At 35.7% G+C, this 19336-nt stretch overlaps 2 protein-coding genes across 10 annotated transcripts; one reads left to right on the top strand and one right to left on the bottom strand.

Moving 5' to 3' along the window:
• Positions 1-2120: 2120 nt before the first annotated feature.
• LOC100813758 (protein yippee-like At3g08990) lies at positions 2121-17932 on the top strand. 9 transcript variants are annotated; one of them, XM_041011696.1, is made up of 12 exons: positions 2121-2318; positions 2602-2722; positions 4189-4232; positions 4606-4714; positions 4828-4883; positions 5195-5290; positions 7507-7554; positions 15215-15311; positions 16250-16271; positions 16513-16663; positions 16770-16838; positions 16920-17932. In XM_041011696.1, exons 2-6 carry the CDS (start codon positions 2627-2629, stop codon positions 5274-5276), a joined length of 387 nt encoding a protein of 128 aa, XP_040867630.1. In that variant the 5' UTR covers positions 2121-2318; positions 2602-2626; the 3' UTR covers positions 5277-5290; positions 7507-7554; positions 15215-15311; positions 16250-16271; positions 16513-16663; positions 16770-16838; positions 16920-17932. The 9 variants fall into 9 exon arrangements, with proteins under 9 accessions (XP_040867630.1, XP_014626381.1, XP_014626385.1 ...); XM_014770895.2 differs by lacking the exons at positions 7507-7554; positions 16250-16271 and having other exon boundaries at positions 16920-17571; positions 17722-17932; XM_014770899.3 differs by lacking the exon at positions 7507-7554.
• Positions 10420-11736, bottom strand: LOC121173965 (uncharacterized). Its single transcript, XM_041011831.1, has one exon. The coding sequence runs from the start codon at positions 11734-11736 to the stop codon at positions 10420-10422; it is 1317 nt and encodes a 438-aa protein (XP_040867765.1).
• Positions 17933-19336: the final 1404 nt, after the last annotated feature.

The raw sequence follows: 19336 nt of genomic DNA, 5'->3' as shown, positions 1-19336 counted from the left end.
ATTATGACAAGTAGCAGAAGATGTAAGGCCCGTATTGGTATTTAGAATCATGTAGCCGAAATATGTGGTCGATCAATAATTGTTGATTCGATTAAACTTGAGTCATGTTTGAAAATAAAACCTAACCTAATCCAAATTGATTTTGAGATGATGTGTTTGTGGGTAATTTAGAATCAATCACTTGTCTAATTTTGAAGAGTTATATAATGACAATTAATTAGTGGTGAGTAGCTCACAATAGGACAAGTAGTGAAAGATGTAAGAATTATATTGGTATCAAAGGTTTACACAAGCAGTTAAGACCAAAACAAGAGGTCAAATGTTAACTATAAATATGATTTGAGTTTTTTTTTTAGGAAAGGCCTAAGTAAAATTTGTTGTGTCGAAATATGTGGTCAACTAACAATCAGTTATTTGACTAGACTTGAGCTAAGTTAAAAAAAATAAAAAAATCTAACATAATCAAATCAGATTTACATTAAATCATATCTTTATGTTGAAGAGAGATTAACTTACACTAAAAATAACTCTTTGAGGTTATTCTTTATCTTCATCATTCATTTTCTTAGAATGTAATGGATAAAATTATTGATTTAATACAATCATTATATTTAAAAAAAATACATGATGAGGATATAATTACTCTTTGAGTAAGTTGATTCATCCTCATTATAATATTAACACAATCATTATTATTTTCTCCTCTTAAAATTAGTGTCTCTAAATTAATTTTTATGCAAATAATTATTTATTTTTTTATTTATTATGTTCTCACGTAAATAAATTATTCATGACTTTTTCTACTTGAACAAAGTCTAATTTTCTTTTTTACATTGATATATATGACAATATATTAAAATATAAATTATATTTAATATATAACACATTTATTTGTGGGAGCAAGTAGAAATTGTTTTACTTAATTCACTTGGATGAACATTTTACTTAATATCACATTAATGTATAAAATTTTTATGATAAAATTATATTTTTAGGAAAATATAACATATTACATTACACAGAGTACAAAATCTAAATAAAAAACTTTAAACTGTTAACCTCATGCAATGTGTACGGATCAAAATCTAGTAACTGAATAATAAATAATATGAGAAAATCAATATAATTAGAATATTAGATCAATTTCCCCCCTTCACAACCGATTCAGCTTAATTTGCCAAGACGTCTGTCTAGCCAAATCCAAGTTTTAATAACTTTTCAAAACGGTCACAGGCAGGTCGTCTAGGAACTTACGGACTTGGTTGACCGAATTGAAGAAATATTTTTTTGTTAAAAAAATATTCTCGCAATAAAGAAAAAATGCTCAAATATATTCTATATTTTTAAATATGAGATATTTGTATTGAAGTGTAAAATAATCTTATATTATCAACCATAAAATACAGTGTGAATTATTTAAAAATAATTCAAAAGTCAATAAATTTATCATATATAATAAATTACAATTGGATAGTCATTTTGTGTACTCTTTTCTCACTCACACGTTCTTTCGATAAACTTTCAAGAAAGTTATCAAATTTATCATTGTTCCAAGTCAAACATGCTTGATTGTAGGATTCGTGTGTGATGAAATACCAAAAAATAAATACATTTTGTTAGTGTAGATAATACCAATTAATTCATTTAAGTCATTTTCAATTATACAATTTCATACCTACAAAGTCTCATCCCTCTCATTTGGATGTAATTCACGTGAGGTATTACATGTCCAACAACTTTAACTTTGGCTTGATTCATCTCCAAATCACTTCACTCAACTCTAATATATTTATAACATTTTTTATTGTTGACTTAGACAGCTTATATTTTCATCACTTCACTCAACTCTATTGAGTAATTTTTTTGAGATCTTGATAACCAACTTTAATATGACTTGACTTTTTCGGAATATTTGATACTCAAATTATTTTAGATATGGTGTTTAAAGTATTTGTTATAGTAAAAATAAATTATTTTTTATTACCTAATACTAAGTCATAATTACATGGCAATATATTCTAAATAAGTTTAAAATATAATTTTTTTATAATGAAAAAGATGGATGACACAGCATGTCAAAAGAATGAAAATAAAAATAAAAAGCAATTCCGAATAGCAATTAGCATCATAGCAGAGAGACATGTGTGCCTTGGAAGAGTGCTCACAAAGTTTATAACGAGTGGCATCGTTGATCATTCCCATCAAGGCCAAAGTGCAACCCTTTCATTTTCACATTTGCAATTAACAAACGCCAAACTTCGGAGACCCATTCATTGCATTGCCCACAAAACCACCCTCTCTACTCTTTCTCTTTCTAGGTAACCGCATTTTCTCATTCACATTCACGTTTTTCTTATTTCAAAATTTTTTTTGGCTTGTTGGGTCGGTTACATAATTACGTTGCATGTTTTCAATCTCAATTTCGTATTATTACATAACCGGGGTAATTTTCTGGGGCTGACACTAACTGGGTTCTCTTTGTTTTCTAATTTTCCTTTCTGGGTTGGTAATTTTTTAATTTATTATTTGTTTTTTTTTTTAATTCTTCTTGTTTGGTGGTTTTGTGAAGAATTTGGCTTGACTGTTTTGTGGGGTTTCAAGTTGATAGATTGGTGTAAAGGGAGACATGGGAAGGCTTTTCTTGATCAATCTTGAAGGAGACTTCTATAGCTGCAAACACTGCCGAACACATTTTGCTCTTGAGGATGATGTCATTTCCAGGGTTTTTAATCTTTTTCTCCCTGTTTTTTTTCCTTCCATGAAACATTATTTTTTATTTCTTGGTACTCGATTTTACAATTTTTTAAAGGATAGTTGGGGGTTTTGCTAGATAACTAGTTGATATATATGTAAGGCTTTTATGTGATGTTCCTTGCTGGTTGATCATGATGAGAGGGATGTGGTGATTCACCCCAAAGGGAGGGTGGCAATAGAAGAACATAGGATATGATCATCTCAAGTGGGGGATAAAAAATATTAGATAAGATGTACGTGCCAATTAATATATTTTCTAAACAGTATCTGTCTCAAACATTTTCAATGCCAACACTCAGAATGGCAAGCACTGCTAGTAGGAACATTCTTATTTTGATGTTCTACTTATAACCATCAGTAGTACTTATACATTTGTGTTTCTTATATATATGTCCATGTCATGTTACATTTTTTCTGTGTTGGTCGCCCCCTCCCTTTTTTTTGCGGGGGGGGGGGGCGGGGTTGGTGGTGTTGTGTTGGGTCAATACGTTATACTCTGCTGTTGTGTGATTCTTTGGCTGTGGAAGGATTGTGTTTGAGTGACATCACGTGTCTGTGCTTTTGGTTTTTGATTGTGTTGGGTCGATACATTATACTCTTCTGTTGTGTGATTCTTTGGCTGTGGAAGGATATGCTATTTGGACTAATTATAAATGTGTTTGGAGAGTGATAAAGTGTCAGTTGTTTGAGTTCTTTTTTGGGTGAAACCGTATTAGTTCATACTTGTAATGGCATGCCGATTGTGTTATTTTCATTCAGATCAAATGCTGAGCTACAAGTTTTCTTGCATAGATGAATTTCTTGATTCGATAATGATATAGTTTTATTCTTTTTGAGGAAGGTTGTAATTTGTGCAGTCATGTAAATAGATAGTATAGTGTTATTCTTAATTGCCATACTGGGCATGGCAAGGCAATAAATAAATGAATCAGAAACCACAATGTACAGATTTGAGGATGAAGTGTTTGGAAAGACTTTTTTCAAATAAACCAAATATCTTGAAAGACTTCTAAATATTGACCCTTTGATCAAATTTACTAATACGACTTTTTCAATTATATTTGAATGTCCCTGCTCCCAGTCCTAGGTGACTTGGTAAAATCTTTTTGTCATTTAACATCCCTATCTGAACTTGTTTAAACTTTTTGATAAAATGTCTTCACATAAACTTCTAGATCATTAAAATTATTCTCTTCCCTGATAATGGTACCTGATTGATGCCTTCTCTTATATGTTTGCCCTGGCAAACTCAGTATGTTAAATGAAAGAGAGGTTTTGGGAACTATTAGAATAGTTGGTGTTCCGCTTCCACCTTCCCTTTGTTGCCACTTGCAAATGTGTTTCTTAATCCTTAACTATACAGTTCATCATGCAAACTAAATGTATGAGTAAAATTTGTAACTTGCACACAATCTAACCCTGCTTTTCTCTTAGTCTTTCATTTGCAGGCATGGGATGGCTCATCTTTTTGATAAAGTGTGAGTGTTATTTGACTTTATCACTACCACATTAACATAAGCATTAGTAGGTGCTGATGTTGAACCTTTATTCGTTTAAGATTGTTGTGCCAATATGTGTATAGCCAATATAGTTATGCATGGCGGCTCTAGTTGCATTTTCCCCCTCTTTTACTGCTAATAAATTTGTTTTTCTATAGAAATTGAAAGTTAATTTCTTGTAGAATTTGCAATCTTTGAGAAAAACTTTTACTTCTCTATCCTCCCTAAATCTTTAATTCACCAATGGTGCAATTGCTACTGGATGAAAATTGAAAACTTAAGATCATTATTATTGTTATATTCGAGTGCTTCAAAATTCCAATAACTTCTTGTTATTTTTATGTAATGACAGTGTAAATGTCACTTTTGGCGAGAAAGAAGAACGGATGATGCTCTCCGGATTGAAAACTGTCGTTGACATATTCTGCGTTGCATGTGGGTCCATTCTTGGATGGAGATATGTAAGGACTAGTTTGTAACATGCATGTTTTGCGATTTATTTGTCTACTTATCAAAATGCAATTGGCATTGGGAGATTTTTGTTCTCAAAATTTTTTACTTTGTTTTATTTTAGGAGGTTGTTCATGAGCAGAATCAGAAGTACAAAGAAGGAAAGTTTATCCTTGAAATGTAACCAGCCAGTTATTCTATGTTTAGGCACACTCTACAGCATTTGTTTTATCTTTGTCTTTTAAGTTTTTAAAAGGGAAAAACTTAGATGTAGTTCCTTAGGTGCTTTTGATACTGTTTTTCGAATCAGAATTGGAGTTTTACCTTGATAATTTGCATAATAAAGGTTTAACACTGATTCTAATAAGAAAACAACATAAAAAAAAAGCACATAAGAAAATACATCCAAATTTTGCCCCTTTTAAAAATGGTGTCAATAGAAAGAATTCATTATTTCACATTTTGATGGAAAGTGCTTTGTTATTGAGTAGGTTTAAGGTGTTGGGACCTGCTGACAACCTCTTCTTGGCAGTTCAAGAAGCTCTTGCAGCTGGAAGTGATGCTGATGATTGACTTACTCATTCCATGTATGAATTGTACATTCTCCATGCTCCACTTTGTGAAAATCTGCTATCTTAGCTATTAGAAATGGTAGTATATACGCAACTCAAAGAGCTTTTGAAAGTTACAAGTTATATTTCAATTCAGAATCAACATGTGCTCCTTTTGCGTCTTTCTAGCCTTATCTTCATGCCCCTTATATCATCTCCCTCTCTCTCTCTCTAGTTATGTACACAAAGTTAAACAATTATGAATGAAGGAGCTAGAAAACCAGGGCAATGCTAGCAATCTAGGGGTGTTTGAAGCCGTTGATTTATGCATATATAAAAATAAAAAATAGATGGCTAAGATAACATTTGGGCAACAAGACAAGCATATTAAAAATGAGCCAATTTAAAGCCAAATGAACATGAAACCAATCAAAGGCTAGCCATTCCTTCTATGGTCTTCGTGGATATTCTCTAAAACTCTAGTAGAAGGTGCCACCAGTGAGAAAGTATTTATCTGAGTATTTAGTACGTTGCATCTTATTTTAGCCACCTAACTCTTTGAGCAATTATATTGGCACACTCTTTAGGTTTTATCAAATTGCATAAAATATCCGTACTTTTTTTTATCCGACGGGGCTTTATTAAATTACACACATTTTTATGTTACACACACCTCTTTAAGGTTTTAAAAACATTACCTTGTATCCTCTTGTAAGGAGGGAGGTCAATGTAAGGGTAAAAAAATAAATATTATATAACCTGGGAAAAGTTTAATCCAAAAGATTAATTCATTATATGGAATAGTTTTGATTTAAGAATTACATTGAATTTCATTTCTACTATTAGATTCATAACTTTGTGAATATAGTCAACGTTCATGACATATTGACCAAATGGTAGGCCTATTATTTTTCCTCTGGCAGTTTTACTTAATCTATTATCTATCTATTCATTCTTTAGGCCGGTAAAAACTCCATTTTGTCCTTTTTTAGTTGAGTGTCACGTGTTAACTTTATTGGTTTTTTTGTCTTTTCAGTTTTTTCTACTCATCCTTTTTCTAGTAATCTTTCAAAAATCAAAATTAAAAATTCTCCAACCTTGTCCCTTTCTTCTCCCATCTCCTGCTCTCCTTATCTCTCTTCTGTGGTCCTTTCAAATCATACTCACTTGATGAAAGCTTACTTGAGAAGCCTCTATGGAGAGTGGATCTTTGAGCTTCAATGAGGTCCTTCAATGTTTATTTTCAACCATGGAGATGCAACGGAAGATAAAGGAGAAGAGGTGAAAGGAGGTGTCATCCACTAGGAAATAAGCCATGGAAGGAGGAATTTCACCACCAAGAGTGTCTTGGATAAGGTTAGAGAGGAAACTTCAATGGAGGAAAAGAATGAGAGAGAGGGGGGACACAAAATTGAAGGAGAAAAAGAAGGAGAAAAGTTGAACTTTGAAGAATTTGAGGAGAAAGCTCAAATTGAAGGATTTTTGCTTTGCCTATACAACAACCAAGATCAAGGCTTGGCAACATTACCCACTGAGTGGAGCTTCGGTTAGACATTCCAAAAACTTTCTTTCCATTTTGTTTTTTTTTTTTTTTTTAATTTTTAAAAAAAGTTTTAGGTTTTCGGAGTTTCATAGAGTTTTCGTTTTCTTTGTTTTGAGGGTAATAACATAGAGATTTCAACTCACCTATGCTTTCACATAATCTGTTCCAAAATTGTAACTCTATTTTGCATTTTCTCGAAAAGGACCCATACATTTTTTTCTGATCTAAATGTGTTTTGCATATTCTGTTTCCTATACTTAGGTTTTCTTACATATTTGAAGTTACGACTTTTTTGAGTCTGTGTGTCATTCATTTCTGCAGTTGGTTCCCTCACTCAAAATGGAGATCAATCTGAACTCTTTCAAATGCAGTTATCACAAATGCAATTTCTGTTTCAAGTATATTTGTGTTAATTATTTGTGTTGATTGAAAATTGAAAAAGGCATCGAGTAAAAGTAGCTTAAAGCATAATGAATAAAAACCGAGAATGATTTATTCCTGTCATTTAAGTTAAGAATGACTATATATATATATATATATATATATATATATATATATATATATATATATATATATATATATATATATAATTAATAGAGTTGAATATAATGCAATGATAATATTTTCTTTTCAGTTCTGAGCTTTTGGTTGGTTTTCTTAAGTTAATTTTCTGAACCATAAAATGGTTTTCTCCATGCTTACTCCCTAGCTCCCGAACAGGAAAGAACCCCATTTGAGGTTGAAATTCTCTGCAATGGTAAGTTGATTATAATTTTATGCTTTGTTTCAAACATAAAAATTATTTTTACCTAAAATTAGTCTCGTTTTTGCTTCTTTTTTTTTTTTGCTCAGCAAAAGTAATTATATATATAAGTACCAGTGGTACTAAAATTACAATGAGTTTAGGTAGACAGCTGGTTCCGATAGTCAGACTTATTTCAGTCTGATAGGAACCAAGCTAATCACCTTATATACTGCTACAATATCCATCAGCTGGTATCCTCTCCTAGTTACAAAAGCCTACTATTAGATTACTGGACCAGTGGTTAAAATGCATAACAAAATCTTTTTCTATTGCTCTGAGCCATGTCCAGACTAGGAGCAGTGCATCGTCCATCAACTTGCTTTCATTGAATGTTTCATTCGAGAAAATGACCCTGTTCCTTTGCTGCCAAATAGTCCAAGTTAAAGCTACCCACCGACACTTCCATTTGTTGTATATTATCCCTCCATTCATCCCATTTCCATGCTGCAAAAAATGTTGCCTCGGATGTATAGGGAATGCACCCGAGGTGTTGATCCAAGATAAAGATTCCCACCATAAAGGTTGTGTTTTGATACAGTAGAAGAATAAGTGAGTTGCATCCTCCTCCTTATTTCTGCAAAAAGGGCACACTAAATCATTTACCTCTACATGTCTCCTTCGCAAGTTGGACTTAGTTGGCAACCGATCTCTAATTAGCCTCCAAGCAAAGATTGATGCTTTAGCTGGGATCCTTAGCTTCCATAGGTCCTCAAGTGCTCCATCTAGGTTCTCCTCCGCTGTTTCTCCTCCGTTGTTTCTCCCTACAGCAAATTATATGCACTCTTTGTGGAGTAATGGCCATTGGGGTCAGGTTTCCACAGCCAGCTGTCTGCTGTATGTTGCTAACTTGCTATCTGTGATATCTCCCCCAGAAATCCGATAGCCGAATCAACTTCATTATCAAATAAGGGTCTTCTCTGTAAGGTTCCATTCCCAGGCTGTTTCTGTGTAGCTACCCAACTGCTGAATGAGTTTTTGTTGCCGACATGAGATTTGATACAACTTGGGGTATTTTGTCATTAATGCTTCACCATCACTAGCCGTCCTCCCAAAATCTAGTCTTATCTCCACACCCCACTCTCCATGCCGTTCCATTTTGAAGGACATTATTCAGCTGTTGTTCATGAGTCACCGCCATTAGGTTTTGCCACCACAGTGATTCATTGCTGCCTCTTTTTCCTTCAGCCAGTGATCTCCAGCCACCATATTTTGAGTCCATTATTCTAGCCCATAATTCCCTATGTTGTTGAAACAGGTCCCACCTCCACTTTTCAAGTAGTGATTTGTTAAATGTCTTGAGATCTTTTATGCCCAGGCCCCCCTTTTCTTTTGGAAGAAAAACTGTTTCCCATTTGACCCAAGCAATCTTCCTTTGCTTCATTTCTCCTCCCCATAAAAATCTGCGCTAAATGCTGACCAGCTTGTCCACTATTCTGCTGGGTACCCTGAAAAATGAGAAAAAATAAATGGGGATAGATGTCAGGATTGACTGTATAAGGGTCACTCTCCCCCCAAAGAATAGGTATCTTTGTTTCCATCTAGTTAATTTTCTCTCACACTTTCTAATGACCGGATCCCACAACTCGCTACACCTTGGGTTTGCCCCAATAGGAATGCCCAAATATGTGAACGACATGGATAGAATTCTGCAATTCAGATACTCAACAGCCTCCTTTATCAACTCCGAGACACCGAACAAATTCCCTAGGACTGCTATAACTCGCATGATATAGACCACGAAAAATATGAAGGTGAACCACAATGAGAAACATACTTGCCCCATTAGCATGCATATAACGGAGCAACCAGCCCCCCTCAACATCTCTCATAACGTGTTCTATGCTGTTGAAAGCTAGATCCACATTAGGTGTGTAATGCATAGCTAAAAAAATGCCAGTCACTATCTGAATGACTAAACAAATACCAGTTAACGAACCGAAGCCCCACCAATAACTAAGATTGCTCGGGGTTGGATAATCTATCAAATGTTGATTAAGTGTGGAGGATATAACACTGATCAGATTTCCCAACTGCCCCGAAACAACTTTTCGTAAAATTTATTTTGAGGCCTGATGCAAGTTCAAAATTCCTCAGGATCGCTTTGATTACCTTCACATTTTGCATTGTGGCCTCACCAAAAAATATAGTGTCATCAACGTATTGTAGGATGCTAACTGCAACATTGTTTTTCCCCACTAAAAATTCAATGAATAGCTTCTTGTCCACTGCTTCTCTCACGAATCCGGTTAAGGCTTCCGCTACAATGTTGAACAATAGGGGCGCTAGTGGATCTCCTTGTCTAATACCTCTTTGTGGAATAAATTCGGAGGTGGGGCTGCCGTTTACCAGTATTGAAACCGAGACAGATTTGAGGCAGCCCTCAATCCAATGGATCCATTTAGTGCAGAACCCCAGTCTCCGTAACATGTATGTTAGAAAATCCCACGAGACAGAGTCGTATGCCCTTTCATAATCTACTTTGAACATGATGCATGACTTTTGACCCCTTTTTGCTTCCTCCACCACTTCATTAGCTATGATTACACTATGCAGCAAATGTCTTCCGCCTATGAAAGCGGACTGTCTTTCATCTATTATGTCTGGCATGACCTTCTTCAATCTATTTGCTAACAGCTTGGCCATAATCTTATATATACAACCTATTAGTAAAATAGGTCTGTATTCATTGAGACTTTGTGGATCAGACACCTTAGGGATTAGGGCAATAAATGAGGCATTACATCCCTTCGGGAAAATCCCATTTGCATGGAATTCATCAAGGAACCGGAGAATGCCAGGTTTCAAAAGCTGTCAGAATTACTTGATGAACTTGAAGTTTAGCCCATCCGGACCTGGACTTTTCTCACTTTCACACTCCCATATTGCCCTCTTTATTTTTTCCTCGTTAAAGCGTCCTACCAGCACTTCATTTTGTTGCTGTCCAATACTGTTAAATCTGATGACATTCAATTCTGGTCTGCACAGCACGGGTTCTTGGAATCTTTGCTGGAAAAACCTACGGACTTCCTCTTTCACTCTTGTTGGTTCTTTGACCCAGGATCCATCAATGAACACACCTTTCACTGTGTTATTTCTTCGGTTAGCATTCAGCAGCAGGTGGAAATATCGAGAATTACAATCTCCTTCTTTGATCCATCTTGATCTCGCCTTCTGTCTCATTAATGACTCATGTGATTGGGCAACTGTCCACAAATCTTCCTGTAGCCTTTTCCGGTTTGTAATTTCTTGGGAGGTTAACTGCCTATCGGTTGTATCGTCTTCCAGCTTATTTAGTTTAGCCTCTATATCTTGAACCTTCTTGAATGTGTCACCAAACTGCTCCTTGTTCCATAACTTCAGCCTCTGCTTAAGACGTTTAATCTTTTCTTTGAGCATGAAACCTCCCCACCCCCTTTGTTGTGTCTGTGTCCAGCATTCGTTGACTATATTCCCAAGTGACTTATCTTTAAGCCAGCAGTCGAGGATCTTGAAAGGTTTGGGCCCCCAATCAACATTTTTAGAGTTGAGCAGAACGGGACAATGATCTGAAAAGTTCCTGTCCAAAATAAATTGTGTAACTCCAGGCCATTTAGTGAACCAATCAGTAGATACAAATATTCTATCCAATTTGCTCTTAGCAGCCCCATTTGGCCTGAACCACGTGTATTTTCTCCCCACACATGGTGTCTCTTCTACTTCTAAATCCGCTATCCAATCATTAAACTCACTGACGAGCCTATCATCTACCCCCCTCTGGGACATGCCCACTCTTTCTGATGGGTTTCTGACACTATTGAAGTCTCCCAACAAGCACCATAGGCCATCCGGACTCAAGTTTTTCAGCTGCTTGATAGAATCCCAGAGAACTCTCTTGTTATGAATATCACATGGAACATATATGTTAACTATGTGGACCTTCTGAGCCTCGCCAATCCATACTCCTTCCAGCATAATAAACCCCCTGCCAGTAACCTTTCTTTCCACTTTGAAAGTCTTCTCACTCCAAAGGCACAGTAAACCACCTGCTGTATTTGATGCAGGTTGCATTTCCCAGCTGACTTCAGCATCTCCCCATAGAGCTTGACACATTGTGTTGTCAATTTGCTCCCTCTTAGTCTCCTGAAGACATAGCATGTCTATTCGGTGTTTCTTAACCAGTCTCTTGATTGCTGCCCATTTTATCCCCCTCCCTAGCCCTCTTACATTATAGGATATGATATTCATGGGACAACATTCCTATTCCCCAGTTTCTCGGCCTCTTTCCTGTCTCTGTTCTCCATGGCCCAAATTCTGTCAATAATGCTTTCATGGTTTGTGTCTCATGTCACCCCCATTTCTTTTGCCATGTTCCAATGATGCTTTGCCTCCTGTAGGTGATCTGTGCTAGCAGCGTTATTAGTTGGTGTTTCTTCCCCCTTTTCTATTTGACATGCACTATTCGTAGGTACTTCACCCATGGGTGGTTTAGTTCCTTGATAGCTGTAGAATCTTTCTAAGAAATCACTTTGGGTTGCTTTAGGTTGTTTTTATTTGTATTTGCATCCATTAGATTCACGCTTCCACTATTGTGGGCCTCCTGCTTTCTACACCCCCTACTTCTCGAGTACACCTTCCAAGGTCCTAGGGTTTCCATTTTGTTATATTTTGGGCTTAGGCATTGTTGGTGTGATGTTTCAGCAGTGGTGTGACTAGTAAGGCCCACAATATTTGTGTGCCCACTATCGACAGCACCTGGGTCTCGTGCTTCGTTGCACGTTGCCAGCTATGACCCATTGGGCCCTTCGTCATCTTCTAGCTATTGACTCCGTACGAGGTCATCATTGCCTATTTCGTGAATCCCTCCTGCCACTTTCTCTTCCCTGCTTACATCACAATGCTCCTTTTGTGCTCTGTATGTTTCCTCTTTCTCTTGACATGCCACTGTCTCCAATCTGGGTTGCGCTGCTGATTCCGTCCCGTTTACAGCTCTCAATCTTGACACACTTGTTTTGTTGTCTGTGCAGAGTGACCACCTACCACGTTTATTATCCCCTGGTTCGTCGTTAGTGGTTGGACCATTAGATAATGTCAAGTCTCCTTTGGTCAATCCCCCACCGGTGGAGTTGTCGGTGGTCCTTCTCGGCGCATAGTCGGTTCCCAGTGCTCCGACCAGCTTCGAGATCGGGGTTCTGGTGTCGCTGTCATCGGAATCGATCTCCTCCGATGATCCGAGAGTGCTTCAAGTATGGCAGCTGTAGTTTCTGTTGTCGTTCTCGATTTCTTCCATGATGTGGACTTTGTATAACTCGCCGCCAATGTGGACGTTGACTGTATGTTGGAGTATGGGCCTCCATGGGGTTCTGATGAGCACCCTTGCCTTATCCAACCTTTGAAGCTCGTCGACATCGTCATCCACCTCCACTAGGTCCCCTATCGCAGCCACGATCTTTCGGATTTGGACCATTTCCTATGCTATTAACGGAATGCCCCAACACTGAGCCCAGACTAGTCTGTAGCCCGTTCTCATCTTCGGGTTCCATTTCTCCAACGAGTGAAACACTGTTGACCCATGCCGAGTTTCTTCCTTAGCCAGCTCTTCCACCCTGGTATCAGTAAGGCCAAGGAGTATGACCATGTCATCCCCTAGGTATTTAGGCATCACGTCTCCTGCTATATCCCAGGAGATGTCGTCTTCAACTCTGTCGAAACTCACCAGGTTCTTTAGCCGACCCACCCACGCGTCGGTGTACCACTGTTTGTTCCCCGTCGGAATCTCGAGGTGTACCGATGACTGTGACCCATCATGTCCGGAGCTCGCATTCTCTGGATTTCGCCATTGCCCTAAGGTCATTGTGTTTGTGGCCACTACCTTCGCATATGACATGGAAGGTACCCTGTGTTGCAGTTGTTTCTGTCGAGCTGCTATCGATCCTTGGCTGCTATCGTCCCTCTAGGATTTGGGTTCTACTCTGTGTTCTACTTGTCTCCCCTTTCCTCTTTCGTACTTTGGGACATTCATATACAGCTTCAATCCTCCAACTATAAGGTTGTCTAGCTGCCTTTCCAATCTACGCACATCAGACACCCCTCTGAACCTCACGAAGCTATACCTCCTCCCCCCTTTGTTTCTTTGTTTGGAGATGAAGATCTCCTGTACATCCCCCCACTTTTTGAATTGGACCCAAAGATCCTTCTCCGTTGCATCTTCTAGGAACCTCATGAAATAGAAGGTTGAGATGTCGATCTCTCCCTCCAGTTAGCGTGAGCAGCCTGGAGGTGCTGTCCATGCTTGGTGCCGGCGTAGCTTCGCCGGGAATCCTCTCTAACTCGCTCCATTTCTCTCTCCTCCTTTCTTTCTTGTTCTGACCCTTACCCACCCGCTGTCTCGTTTTTGCTTATTTTAATTGTTTAAATTTGTTTTGCTTATGAGGTGTTTGACAAAATGTTTTTACTAGAATCAAGGTTTTTTTTGGTTTAATTTTTTTGTTTCAGTTTTGTATATTATTCATTTTTTGGTACAAGGCTTTGGGTTGGACAAAATCTAATAAGAAATGAGCACCAGAAGATAGTGTTCATGACGTCGCTGCATGCCTACTTAGGGCATGCCTACTTAGGTACAGGTCCTATTTATAACACATGCCAAAGATTTGTCCACTAGTGGAAACACATGTTAAAACAAGAATAATAATAGTATCTTTGTAGTTTATAATGTTATTCATTTGTCAAATTTTGATTTTAAAGTGTACTACTTAGTTCTAATTTCATTGGTAATCTCAAAGATTGGCAATACATAACACTTAGTCATGATACCAACCCAAGTTGAAAACATTACATGTATCCTGTGGGACTCATGTTAGTTTCAATCATGAAATTTATTCTTACCTAAAAGCTTTTGCTTATTTTAATTGTTGAAATTTGTTTTGCTTATGAGGTGTTTGACAAAATGTTTCTACTAGAATCAAGGTCTTTTTCGGTTTAATTTTTTTGTTTCAGTTTTTGTATATTGTTCATTTTTTGGTATTAGGCTTTGGGTTGGACAAAATCTAATAAGAAATGAGCACCAGAAGATAGTGTTCATGGTGTCGTTGCATGCCTACTTAGGTACAAGTCCTATTTATAACACAGGCCAAAGATTTATCCACTAGTGGAAACACATTTTAAAACAAGAATAATAATAGTATCTTTGTAGTTTATAATGTTATTCATTTGTCAAATTTTGATTTTAAAATATACCAAATTGAAAGAAAAAAAATAGTTATTTGTTTATAACATTTAAGTTGTTATAATTTGAAGTTACTTCACAAGATAACCTAATTACCACAACCCAACCAGTAGCAAGAAGGTCATCATTTTTGGGGTTCCCAATGCCTTCTCTCCTACTTGCAGGTCTTTACTTTTTTTTTTCACTTTCTAACTTTCATTCTCCAATTTTTTACCAGAAAATAAAAACAGAATCATGGGTACATGAGTTTCAATTTTTTAAGATATCAGTTGTTGCTTTGTTGAGTGGGCTACAAAAGTGAAGTTTTTAACAAATTTCTACTCTCTCTTTTATTATTCCAATTCCAATTAGGGTTTGTTAGTTTGTGTGATTTTTTGGTTTTGTTTAATTATTGTTATTATTATTATGTAGGTTGTAGCTGAAGGTCATTTTTTATGCTGTGATGACGAGAGCGAACGCTGGGATTTCCTGTGTCTTACGATAAGGGAAAGGAAGATGTCCAGTCTAGGTGAGTTTTATGCTTCAAATGATACAATTGTATCATTGGATGAGTTTTGAAAAGTTTTTACCTTTTTTTTCTTTCTAAATTCAAGCTGCTACTATTGTTTATGTTATGTAATATATTTGATCTGTGCTATCTTTTGATTGTTATCTCAGATGCTAAGACACTACCTCCTTGGTTCATATATTCACTTAATTAATGTTTTTTCCTTTTTGTTTTCGGCATGTTGACACATAAGCTTGCTTCCTTGGGTTTGTCTAAGTGCTATTGCCACTAGAATTTTGTTGTGTCTTTGTGTTCAATTCAGTCATTCAACAACAAAAGCCTTTTCCAAATATATTACTACTAATAACACTTCTGCAATGTTACTAAACTACTAACCATAACACTTTTTTATTAAACAATCCTATCAGCATTTGAGAGGTTGAGACAACAACATTGAGTCAAATACTACGGGAGCCACAAAATACTAAGGCTGCTTAAACAAATGGATTATTTAAAGGGGTAGCAAAATTAATACTAGAACTGGACCTGGGTACGAATCGAGTGGGGAAAATGGATAAGGACATGAGTTTAAAAAACAACAAATAAAGCACAACAAAGTTGGCAGTAATAATGGATGGATCTTTTCGAGGCAAATTAAAAATGTTGTTAAATCTTGAATTCAAATCTCCCTACTAACTATTACTATTACTACCAACAATATTAGAGTAAGTTTAGGTTAATTGTAACTGAAGGATGGTGGAGGGTAAATTTATCAATTTAAACCATTTCTTATGGTAATTCTCTTCTCACAACACTATAAAAAGGACCTCCTAAACCCATTTTTCTACATCTTCCCAGTCTATTGAGTTTTGTTTGTTTGCCTTCACACTTTTTTTGAATCTGCCTCTTTCCATTAACTTGCTTGACTTTTTCTTCAATTGCTTTTTTTCCTCCTCCAGCTTCTGGCATTTCAAATTCAAGGTGAGCAAGTTGAAATTTATAAATAGAAATACACATATTATTTATAGCGTTAAATCTTTGGTATTTTCGATATTTGCATGGGGTAAATTGTCATATAATCATCATCCCTGACTACTTATCTAACTTATTTAGTTTGGAGCATATTCTTTATAAGGTTCCTCTCATGGCCAATATATAATTATTGATATACAACTCTTGAAAATTTCATATCCAACAATTCCTCCAATGCTTTCTCAAGCAGTATGGGCTATCAAAGGGAACAAATGAGGTCATGTTTATCACCGAAGCATATCAAACTCTTCACGACTGGGGTCCATACCCTGCTGATCAGGTCCTCAAGGAACTTCAAGACAGTCTTGGATTTATGATCTATGACAACTTTTGTAACATTTGTAAGTCTCTAATTTCTTGATCTAAACTTGGCAATATGTGTGGTTTGGCAATTTATAAATGGTGTGTGGTTTCTGGGACTGATTATTAATTTGTTTGTTTGAGCAGGATTCTAATGGCCAGATTGGGTTCCAACTGATATGTAAACCACCATTGAAATTACTAATTCTTATCAGGGTAACTAACACAAATAGTAAAATACATTTCAAAGGGTAACTTGTGTGTGGAATTTAATGCTTTACTGGTGTTAAAATGCAGGGGGTATGTTTCATAGTGAGCATGGTCTCATGAGCTTTGAACATCCATCAAATAAGATGAAAGCAATGCCTAGAATTGACAGTGAGGGATTTATATGCGTTGCTAACTTTTGCGAAGTAAAAAACTGGATTTGTTGCGTCATTCAATTTCTTCTCCAAAGATAAGACAATCCTTTATATATCTTAATCTTTTTTCCCATTGGTTAACAACTTGATTGTGCTGGCTGTTGTGATTCAGATTTTGTTTTTGAGGAATAGGTTTTTTTATATTATTTCTTTCCTCTCTTGGCTAAGAACCTGGTTTTATTCTCTCTTTTTAGTTTTCCTCCATTTTTTTTGAGAATATTATTATTCATATTTCTTTCAATTTTCTTCATCTATTCTAAAACAGTTGGAGTAAACCATATTATTGTGATGTTACATAGGAATCACTGTTGGAGTATTTTGTCTACCACGCTCATTTTTATAAATGAATTTAAATGCCTAATTAGAGCTAAGAACTTGATTTTGCTGTTACTTTGGAGCTATAGGATGAAACAAAAATTAATCACCCTAGATAACATAAAGATATGAGTTTGCAATCTGAACCACGAGAGCATCCTAATCCAAAGTCACTGGTTGCTGCTCTAATACCTCTACAGAAGGATTATGAGGTTAGTTGGACTTAATACTTTTAACTGAAGATAAGCTATAACAAAATACTTGAAGAGCTATACATAATCTTTGTAGTGTCTAATCTATGCAAATAGTTGGATGGATTTAATTGTTTGATGGATTCATTCATCAGTGTCTATTCTATGCAGTGCAAAGGTTATTAACACAATAGAGTTTGACATCTGGGATTGGCTAGATGGCATCACCCTTAAGCAAAGACTTTGTTTTTTATTTTTTTCTTTTTTCTCGTGAATTTTGGATATGTTGTACATGGTCTAATACATATTTTGTTTTGGTCCTTGCTGATAAATCCAATTGCCTTTTAACATGATATATATTTTTAATCTGTTTTCTGTACAATCTTGGAGCAATCATTTTCCACTTAACGTGATTAGAATGTAATTCCCCCACCCCCCCAAGGGTGCTTAATACATAGCATGTGACCATAGCCTCTTATACAATTTTGTATCAATTATTATTGCAACACTCTCAAAATTGATATATTATTTCAAATTCTAAATTATAACGTTTAACAAATAAATTTACTTAATCAAATCACAATTTTGCTACTAAAGAAAAGAAATAAATATAGTGCAGCCGAGCGGAGCAACCAGTGCACGGGTTACATACTAATTATTAAGTATAGTACACCTTAATTTAGCCGCTTAACCACTTCTGGAACTCAATTCTCAACAAAAGTATCATCATCAATATATTTATAAAAACCGTTCAGCTTCCAATTTGCTTACCACGTGTTGGCACATTGTTTTTTAGAATATTTAATTATATCATTGACCTTCTTACTGTACTCAAGCAGGAACGCATGCAAAATATTCTTCACATTTGAATTTTGCAACTACTTTAATAAATGAAAAAGGTCACGCTATAAATTAACATAAGTTTTGTACCATTCAATGTTTGTCTCATATCATAACCAATGGAGCAGGGTGTTTTACTACTTCTTTTAGAGTATGAAATAATATATTAAATTAAAAAAAATTGTTCTAGATTTACCAACAGATAGATTAAATTTAACGAGACAATAATATCATAATAAATAGTACTAAATAATATCATAATAAATAGTACTAAAAGTGTATTTGGATGAGAGAATTTAAAATTTTGAGAAATTTTAAATTATAAGAATTTCAAATATTATAATTGAAATTATTTTATTTTTAAAATTTTGTGTTTGGATAAAAAAATTAAAATTGTGATAGTGAACAAAAAATGAATACAAAGAGAAGAAAAGATATGGTTGGTGTGCTTCCAAAGAGAAAAATACTAATGCGATATGAGAAGTCACAGGAGAATTGGAACACACTGGCATACACCATCACACTCGATCACAATATTCAGTCAACGGCGCAAGACATGACCAGACCCTCCGCACCTCTGCCATGTGATGGGTAGCGACGGCTGCTCCTCTAACTGACAGGTGTAGTTCTACATGTCCCTTTACACCCACACCAAATCGATGGTCCACGAGTTCAGATGGTGTTTCTTGAAGAAGAGAATCATCAGAGTAAAGGAAGAGTCGTGATTTTGAGAACAAGATTTCGAGAACTTTTAGGTGAAGGAGAGGATGAATGTTATAAAAGAAATATGTGAATATTTTGGAAGATTCTTTTATCAATAAGAGAATTTCAATTTTTCACCTTCTAGAAGGAAATTGAAATTTCACATTTTTAGTTGTTTAAAATTCTGTTTTAAAATTCTAAAAATTTATATTATTTATAAAAAAAAATACATTCAAACAATAAA

This window comes from Glycine max, chromosome 18, assembly GCF_000004515.6.
Source record: "Glycine max cultivar Williams 82 chromosome 18, Glycine_max_v4.0, whole genome shotgun sequence".
In the NCBI taxonomy this organism is placed as follows: Eukaryota; Viridiplantae; Streptophyta; class Magnoliopsida; order Fabales; family Fabaceae; genus Glycine; species Glycine max.
The sequence above is the reverse complement of the archived record's forward strand: the minus strand, read 5'-3'. Positions and strand labels throughout refer to the sequence as shown.